A 9,749-nucleotide genomic window follows, 5' to 3' on the forward strand; every position below is an offset into this window, starting at 1 on the left:
GCATAAAAAAAACCTAAACATTTATTAGAAAAAAATAGTTTATTTAATATTACAATATATTTCATTAATGAATGAAATATTAATTATATAATATCAAATGTATATTAATATTCGTATAGATATTAAGGCAAACACGGCCTTAAAAACACGAAGGAAAACAGTACGCAGTGATAGACAGTCTCTTCAGTAACTCAAAGGGAAATAAACAACCTTTTGTTGTTAACGGTAAACTTTATGTAAACATAGAGCTGGACCGAGGTCCACAGTTCTCTCTCACACACACACACACACACACACACACATTCTTCAAATGTTGTTTCTGGAAGCTAATCTAGCTAATCTGCCTAGCTCATTTTCTCAAAGCTAGAACATCCGGCACGACTCAATCTGTAAACGTAGAGTTTTTCAGGAGGCAACAAACTGTCTGACACATGGAGCTGACTGTAGGGGGCGCCGGTCAACACTGGCAAACAGACAACAAACCTCATGCTAGCAATCTTCAAGTTAGCATGGCTGAAAAGTCCAAAGCCAAGTTCAACACTGACCATCTGACAATGAGCTGGACGCTAGCTGCATTCTGGTGTACGTTAGCACGGCTAAACAGTCCCCACATGCTGCTAGCTCCTGACATGGTTTCGCTAGCTGTCTGTGTTTGTGTGATCAAATTTTAAAGAACATAAACAACAGGAAAGGGGGCGGGGTTTACATGAGGGCGGGGTTTACAGGGGGCAGTACCTCATTAGCAGCAAATTTCCGCTACAATCCAGCGGGCAGTAATTTAATGAGTTTACTGTCACTACAAGAGTAAACAAAAAGTGGAGCATATTTCCAGGTACGTACACACACACACACACACACACACACACACAAACAGCCTCACAGTCAATAAACACTGCTGTGCGCGAGTGAGTGCTGGTATTCTCAGTTCCCTCACTCTTCTCGGACGATCTGGACCTTGGAGTACCTCCTGCAGGGGATTTTGAAGCTGGCCCTGGGCAGAGATATGGGCCAAGAGAAGACACAGGGGACCACGGCTCTAACGTTTCTCTCCATGAACCTGAAGAAATACCTCCACCACACTTTGTTCAGGTAGTTATGAGGAGAATCCAACAGGGACTAGAGCGAGAGAGAGAGAGAGAGAAACTTAACAGATGACCACATGAATGTATCCCATTCAGAACAGTCAAATGATCATGGATCTTGAGAGTGTGTGCTGTGTGTGTTTGTTTACCTGGTTGTTGGCTAATGTGTGGTACCACCAGAAGAGCCGAGTCGTGACGAAGTAAGCCACAACAACGTCAATGCTGTAGTGCTCATGAGCCACGAGAATACAGACCACGCCCACGGCGCTTAGGACCCAGCAGATCAGATGATACACGGTCCAATACCACGAGCTGGGGGAGTCTACAGGAGACAACGTCAAAATCAACCTTCACCATTTTCCACAAAATACCACTGGACAGCTAACAGACACCCACTAAAGCTAGCATTGTCCTGGTGTTGACTGGAGGGGGGTGGGGTGGGATGTCCTACTCACCCAGAGAGAGGGAGGCTGTGCCCTCAGATGCCCCCACCCCCTTGCATTTCATTTAAGGTGAAGGTAACTTTTACACTATTTAAGGTGGAATGGAAAATCTGGATAAAACACTGACTCCAGTGACATCACGACTTGACTGTGTTATAATTAGCATGGACTACAGGAATGGGGCGGGGTTTACAGGGGAGTGGGGGAGGGGTGAGTTACCAGAGGCGGAGCCTTGTTTGATCATCAGATTTAAAAAAAAAAGATAAAATCGATATTATTGGACACACGATAAATCGGTCAGGCCCTAGTTAATACTCCTGTGGTATTACGATGATGAAGAGTAGTGCACTCACACTCTCTGATGAAGAGGAAGGTGACGGTGAGCATGACCGTGTGTCCGCTGTAGAGGAAGTCCCCACACATCATATGAGATCCAGTGATGGACAAACCTCCTCCAAAGAACAGCTGCATGATGCGGTGAATCCGCCCGAGGTGGTCATCCTCCAGCTAAAGAGAGAGAGCGAGAGAGAGAGAAATGACATGGTCATGCACGAAGGACCCTATCAGATCACCATGAGAAATGAAGGAATGCTGAGAGGAGTGATACAGAGATGGGGAGAGAGAGAGAGAGAGGTGTCTGCTCTCACCTTGGGAGCACAGTTCATGTGGTCACTGGGGACAGGAAGTGTGGTGATGTACATAGTGACCATGCGGTAAAGATACAGAGTCCCCAACAGGAAGAAAAACCTCCGTCCTATGATGGATCTGACACACACACACACACACACTGTTTACTGAAATATGTGAGTTAATCTTACTGTGGAGAAATATAGTGAAACGATGATGAAATGATGGAGTGATGCAGAGATAAAATTATGTAATAATTTTGTTGTAATTTCAAGTGCAGAGATGCAGTGAGATAAAGAGGAAACGATGAAGGAAGGGATGTAGTGTGAGTGATGGAGAGAGGGGTGAAATGATGGAGGATGGAGTGATGTAAGAGGTGAAGTGATAAAATGATGGAGTGATGTACTGTTAAGTGAAGTGATGAAGTATTAGAGTGAGTGAGTGATGTAGTGATGTCATCCCTGGTCTTTTGAAATGATAAAGGGTGAACTGGTGGTGAAGGGGTGAAAGGGTGAATGGATGAAGAGTAAAGGTAAACCCTCACTTGTGTTTGAGGAAGAGCCACTGCAGGAACCAGGCCGTGACCAGGAGCATGCCGTTGACCTCCGTGACCCTGAAGGCCCAGTCCTTTCGGGACACGAAGTCGAAGAACTTGTCTGGCAGCGGGGGGCTGACGGATTTGTCGGGGACCCTCTCGTGGACGACGGTGATCATGACGGTGGTGAGGAAGAGGTTAAGCAGCGCCCACAGGAAGACCACACCCGTTTTCCACCACTCCGCCGGCAGCTGCTCCAGCTTGGGCTCCGAGATGGTGATCTGGAGGTAATCCTGGTTCTTGCGTAGGATTTTGGCGAAGCTCCGGGAGAAGCGGGACGGCCTGTCGTTGCACTGACGACCGTTGTCGGGCGTGTCCTGTGGGTGTGGCCTGTCTGCCACAGTCACTTCAATGTGATTAGCGCTGCTGATGTGGCTGTTGCTGTCTCCAGACTTGGGAAACTTAGATGCAGCCATCGCACGGGGCTGTCGGTCTCCAAAGGCCAGAAAACGTCCCCTCGTATGGTCCTAACTCTTCTGAGAGAGAGAGAGAGAGAGAGAGAGAGACTCACTGTGAGAAACTCAAATAAATGACGTTGAGTGAGGTAAGAATTTTTTGTTTTATTTTTCATCACAGAATAAACATCGCCACGTCACGCTCCAGTCGCTGGAATGTGGGCGCATTACCCAGTCAAATTACACACACTGGCATTCCAATGCTTGCGATCAAATTTCCACTGAATCCAATCTATTTCATCTTTAAACACGGCGGTTTGTACTCACCTTGTAGGTTTAGTTTCTGCTTCCCTTTCTTCACAGCACGACCCAAGCAGTCCCAACATAACCCCTATACCACCCCGACTGCCGGAACCAAGGGGACTGCTGGGTAAAGAAAGCTGTTGAGCCGAGCTGGTTGAACTTGCTCAAGGCCACTAAGAGGACTCTAGAGTTTACAGTGAACTCCATCAGGAAAAGAGTCGAGTTGAGTTTAGCAGGTTCCATTCCAGAGCTGCCGAAGCTCATCTCTTCCTCATTCAGTTGACACTCGGCTGGATGTTGTTAATCATTCCAGTAGCACCACATTGCAGTAATATTTAGAACTCTACCGTCCAATCACTGCCCTCCAGCTGGTGGTGGAGAAATCCTCAGTCATTTCTACTGAATAATCTCAGAGCTGTGCCCATGCATCACATCAATAACTCACAGGTTTTCTGGATCTATTCCTGATCACAGTTCCCCAGATCATTCAGTTCCACACTAGAATCTGAATCAAACTAATGGGTCTGTCCTAAAACCTTGCGGGCTGTCGACATAGAGAGCGTTTTACCTCACAGTGAGCACGCTCCTGACACATTAAATACACTACCTACTGGGGTACCTTAACCTGGCCAAGTTTTAAGACGGCATCAAACCGTTCCTCAGCCGACGCTAGCCACTGACGGAAGTAAAGACCGGTCGTGTGCAGTGGGCGGGAACAAGCTGTGACCCAATCACTGTCTAACTACAGCGTCCCAATAATCTGCCTTATGAGGACAGACAACAGCTGTCTACAGAGTCACTGCCTACTCAGGCACAATCCCAATAAATAAAAATCCCAAATTCTCCCTGTCGTCTACAATTAAAAATAGCAGTTGTCAGTTTATTTTTAAAAAATCAACTGAAAATTAAAAGGAACTATATTTTACCTCAAAATTCCAGCTTCAAAACACTCTCCACTGAGTTGTAACAGGGAGAACAGAAACTCTGTCGTTGCTACTCAGGGCTCAGCACTGCAGAAAATGCACTATGTAACTTTTGGAGGAGGGTAGGAGACCACCCTGTACCTCTCCATTGATTTCTGCACAGTGCTGTAGAAATGAATTACACTTACCATTTACAGACCATCTGTAACTGGTCTAAACCCACACTCACACGGACCTTTGGACACAGTATTATCCCCAAGAACAGAACAAACCCATCACAGTCTTCTGCAGCTTTTTCCTGATGGAGCTCAGAACCAACGCAGCGCCCAATAAACTCTTCACACGGCTTCAGTTTTATTTATGTAATTTTTTGCTGAATGAAATAACTGTCGTTAATAATATGATGAAAGTGCTTTAAAACTTGCTGGACAAATGCAAACTAGCTCCCGTCTAACCTCTGTCTACTCGGCCTTAGCACACAGTCTGCTCTGCGTCCTCGGGTTCTGAGCCGAGGCTTAGGGAGAGACACACCTTGGCTGAGCCAGGCTCTCTATGGGCTGTGAGAGCTGGTCTTAAAAGGGGCTGAAATCAGCGTGAGACACTGGGTTTAACTTCAGGCAGCAAACAAAGGTGTGTCTTTGAAGGTGTGAGGAATTGAAGGTGCGTTTGACCGAAGATAAACCAGAGTCGCCACGCCCCACTCAAACCTGTCAGCACTCATTCAGCACTCATTCTTTCTCACACTGTGCCCTTCTCCCCTGCCACACACACACACACACTCTCTCTCTCTCTCTCTCTGCTTCTGGAAGACTGAAAGAGAAAGACAGACAGCAATCAATCAATCTTTCCTTAAGAAAGACTCTGAGGATTTGAGACCATTCTGAGTCTTCTCCAAATCCATGGGGCTTTGAGATAACGATGTGGAGTTAGACCTCTGCCGCGTTCAGTAGGAACTCTTTCACAAGTCAGAGCTTAAAAACATCTCTGACCACAGCGTTACACTATCTACAGGGTCAGGGCGTAGTTCCAGGATGGTGTACGTGTGTACAGGCAAATCATTCATTCATTCATTCAGTCATACTTTAGTGCTCCATCCTCACCAGGGCCAGTCACACCTGTGGACAGTTTCACACACTCACCCAGTCTCTCTCTGTGAGTCACACACACACACACACACACACACACACTTGAGGACAGTTCCACACACTCATCCACTCGAGTGCTTGGACTGTGGGAGGAAAGAGGAGCCCCTGGAGGAAACCCACACGGACACAGAGAGAACACACCACACTCCTCACAGACAGTCACCCGGGGAGAGGAGCCCACACGACTGATTTGTGAAAGACTGTCTACTGCTTACATCTTAACACCACACTTTGTATGAGTCACGAAGCTGAAACAGTGACCCTGTGTTTCAGGACGTAGACTACCACAGTGTGTGAGGTCATTAGATCACACTAATGCGTGGGTGTCGGTGGAGACTAAGTCCTGGAAGTGTGCTGGTGTGTGTCAGGTGTTTCGTTAGCGCTCAGTGTGAGAATCAGACGTTTACTCTGAAGTGGAATCAGATTGAGAACAGACATGTTTGGACCTGTTTGGATCGCGCTCACAGACCAGGGACATTCAGGTCTTAAGGCAGTTCAGGGAGTTTTAGGATGTGAAGTTTTTATAGGAAGACCTCCTGTTTGTTTATATTTATGTACTACACTTTAAAATCAGTACAACACAGAATGTCATTCCATTCAACATCAATCCACACACACACACACACACACACAGGTGAGAAATAGAACCCAGAACAAGCGTCCACCTGGAGAACTGCATTGGACACTAGGGTTTCACCCAGGATAGAGTACCAGTCCATATCGGGACACACACACACACTGCTGATGTCACACTCTGAAAATGGGTGGGGGATAAAACACAAGCATAGTCTCTCCCCGCAGTGTGAGTTTAGAGCTGAGTTTGAGAGATCAATGAAGCTAAAAACAGACAAAACACTCAGAAGAGCCTTCACTCGACTCTGTGCTCACAGCTGTGAGGCTTTATCTCTAAATGTGTGTAATCTGAGCCTCAGTTTCACTGGAGAATCATCTGCTGTGGTGTGTGTTAAACCACAAGTGTCTATTAGCACCAGCTGTGCTTCTAAACAGTGTAGAACCGTCTTATTTCATTTATTTTATAACTTTTCTCTTCCTCCAGGAGCAGGTGCTGAAATCTGCTCTCTCTCAGAAACATGTTTTTATCATCAACGCGTGTCGGTGTGTGCCGAGCTGAACAGCACAGCGCCGAAAACCCTTCACTCAACTTTGTGCTCACGCAGCCCAACAGTTCACCACCCAAAGCCCTCCCCTCAGTAATACTGTATACAGCAATAATATTTTGAGACTAATTCACATACAAACTCAAACCTCGAAACTCCCCCCACATGGAACCAGATGGGGGAAGGGGCTTAAACTTCAAGCCACCGTGCTGCCTGTGTTTATTGAATTGTCTGAATTTTTTAAAGACCGCTGTGTTGCATGTGATACAGAATCCAAGATTTGGTTTGAGTTCTTAGCCCAATAAAATCTGGAAATCATATATAGACCTTAGCGTTAGCCTAGCTGACAGTTGCTCCTTCCATAGCTTCAACAACCTTCAGCAGTGTCCCAGGCTGGATTTGGTTTCACTGGACAGAACCCTAATAGCATCCAGCCAGACGCTAAAATGGACCAGTATTGATCACATCTTAAAATACCTTCACTACCTTCATCTACAGCAAACACACACACACACGCGGCTTCAGCTCAATCCAGGAACTGATCTCATTGCAAACTCCCACTCCAACACACACACACACCCCTCGAGCCTGCACATGACTGGGTGATAAAAGTTAACCATTCCTGGATTTACACTTCTACTCGAACACAGATAAGCACTGGACTCTGCTCCACAACACACACACACACACACACACATCGGAAATGACTCATGCTGGGGCTGGACTGGCTGTGAAACTGTCCACAGTTGTGAGTGACAGATGTCCTGCGATGGACGGGTGTCCTATCCAGTGTGTGCTCCTGCCCTGTGCCCTACCGAGGTGAAGTGGTTGTTTGGAGATGAGCTGCCATTTACACAGAGGCAAAATCTCACAAGAAAACCAACAGAAACAGCTTCACATCTGGGTTCCTGAACTTACTCTGAGTAACTCACACTATCCCCATGACGCTGTGATTGTGGAGATTCTGGGGGTGTTCCTCTAGAGCAGTATTAATGAGTGTGTGTGGATACTGAAGTATTTTCTTTCACACTCTGCCTCTAAGCTCTTCCCTGGGTGAAATGTGATGGTGTTGTTGCTTATTGAGTCTCTCTGATGACTACGGAGCTGTAGTTTTTTTGTATTTCAGAGAAACTGAAGACCAGACTGCTTCAAACTTCAGTTACTGCTCTGAGAAGTTGCACCGAGCACAGCTCGCTCACTCTCAAGGAGCACATGCACATACTTTTGGATCGAAACTCCAGGTGGTGTCTGGAGAAGGAAATTTACAGAAGTAGCAATAGCCTACTATTTATTACTGGAGGATGTTTATACACCACCCAACACACTCTCAGACAACAGACTAATGCTAGCAATGCTAACAGAGAACTTTTAAAGCTGTGTTTTTTCAAAAACACAAACCAGAAGAAAGGCAACGAAGATTTAAAACGAAGTTTGAAAGAAGAGCACTGAAAGTAAACCTGCTGCGTTTGAGTTTCACTTGTCAGAAATAAAAAAAAACGTAGTGATTTCAGGTGTCGTACTCCCTGCAGAAGAAGTTCCAGCACTCACCTACTGCTCCGTGTGCTTTTGGAGGGAGTGGATTCATCCGCGGCTAAAAACAGAGCCGAGTCCTAACTCTTCTGGACGTTTCCTCTGATCTGTCTCTGAGCGTGCTCTGTTCCCAGCATCAGCTTCACCTGCTGTGGCCACGCCCACCTGAGAGATAAGCCCCTCCCTTTCCTGCCAACGACGCACCTGTCGTGTGTGTGTGTGTGTGTGTGTGTGCGTGAGTCATGTCCCTCAGCCCCTCTCCCCACCCCCAGTGGAGTCACAGTTTTCTCAGTTTCACATAAACACGATATCACAACAAACCACCACAGAAACTCCTCTTTAAACTTATTCCATTTGAAAAAAAAAGGCAATTGAAAGAAAATATATTATTAAAAATGATTAAAAATCACTACTAAACGAATTAAGTTTCTGAAACTTTCTGAACCCTAAGTGAGGACGAGCACCTATAAGATGTTAATAAAATCTTTTTAAAATAATGACATTAATCGCAGATTTACACTTTTTAATATTGTATTATTTTTATTTTAATTTCTGTAAAACACTTTGAACTGCATTTATGTTTGTAATGTGCTATACAAATAAAGATTATTATTATTTCTTTTCCTCTCTCCTTCCAACTTTTTTCCAACTGGCGCAGTGTCGTCTCTGTCCTGTAGAGGGCGCAGTGCGCTAAAGAGTGGGAGGTACCAGCGTAAGGCAAGGCAAGTTTATTTCTGTACTGTAGTACCTTTCATACGCTGTGGTCAATTAAGATACAACTAAGAAAATACAGAGATAACAGACGTGGGGAAATAAAAAAAAATAAAAACAAAAACAAATGAACACAAGTGTGGTGCTAAGGCAGGGAAATCTTTATCATAGGTTTGAAGATCACAACATTTGGAGCAAATCTGACATCACACAGGTAAAACCAGCCATCTGTACCACGACTAAACAGACGGAGAGATAGAAATATTGATATATTATTGATGGATTGATTGATTGAATGAATGTAGTGGTTGATTTAATGGTTTCTAATTAAAATCTCTATTGAATTAGCTTTATTTTATCTACACCCATCATCAGGTGGCATCTGGAGCCGAGTCGAGACCTGGAACTTGGTTCTGTTTCTCAAACCGTTCCTGAGCAGAGTTTGTGGTGAGGCGCTGAGAGAGGACTGCAGTGTGGGCCTCGCTCTGCAGGGTTTAGGGAGGTGGTCTACATGAACTCCAGGACCCAAGGATTCTCGCAAAACGTCACCCAGAGCATCACTCTGCCCCCCGCTGGCTCACCTTCTTCCCACCTTCTGCCCTCTCGGTGCCCTCACCTGCAGTGGAAATGAGAAAAAGCTACTTCCTCCTGTTGTACCAAGTTTCACTCTCTGTTTCTCGTAAACAACATCTCAAAGAGGATGTGTACATTACTATAAACTGTAAATCCGTGATGTGTTCATTGTTTTGAAGCTTTATTTAAAGACAAAAGAACAACGAAAAGCTTTTCAACATTCACCAAAGACCCAGATGTTTCACAAACCAATAGAAATGCTCCCAAAGGAATAAAATCTTTTTACACTGACAAAGTTACTGTT

At 45.4% G+C, this 9,749-nt stretch overlaps 1 protein-coding gene across 1 annotated transcript; it reads right to left on the reverse strand.

Annotated features, from left to right (window-relative positions):
- Positions 1-109: 109 nt before the first annotated feature.
- sgms2b (sphingomyelin synthase 2b) lies at positions 110-8,367 on the reverse strand. Its single transcript, XM_066671519.1, has 6 exons — positions 8,180-8,367; positions 2,697-3,223; positions 2,173-2,290; positions 1,879-2,032; positions 1,232-1,404; positions 110-1,116 (listed from the first exon to the last, which is right to left on the reverse strand). Exons 2-6 carry the CDS (start codon positions 3,161-3,163, stop codon positions 931-933), a joined length of 1,098 nt encoding a protein of 365 aa, XP_066527616.1. The 5' UTR covers positions 3,164-3,223; positions 8,180-8,367; the 3' UTR covers positions 110-930.
- Between the last annotated feature and the right edge of the window lie 1,382 nt (positions 8,368-9,749).

Source organism: Hoplias malabaricus, chromosome 5, assembly GCF_029633855.1.
Source record: "Hoplias malabaricus isolate fHopMal1 chromosome 5, fHopMal1.hap1, whole genome shotgun sequence".
Lineage (NCBI taxonomy): Eukaryota > Metazoa > Chordata > Actinopteri > Characiformes > Erythrinidae > Hoplias > Hoplias malabaricus.

Excerpts from the sequence above, each read along its gene's own strand:
- sgms2b (XM_066671519.1), bottom strand. The coding sequence starts at position 3,163 with ATGGCTGCATCTAAGTTTCCCAAGTCTGGAGACAGCAACAGCCACATC. Across the intron at positions 1,405-1,878 it reads CTTCCTCTTCATCAGAGAGT|ACTCCCCCAGCTCGTGGTAT; the intron begins GTGAGTGCACTA and ends TGTCTCCTGTAG. Across the intron at positions 1,117-1,231 it reads ACACATTAGCCAACAACCAG|TCCCTGTTGGATTCTCCTCA; the intron begins GTAAACAAACAC and ends CTCTCGCTCTAG.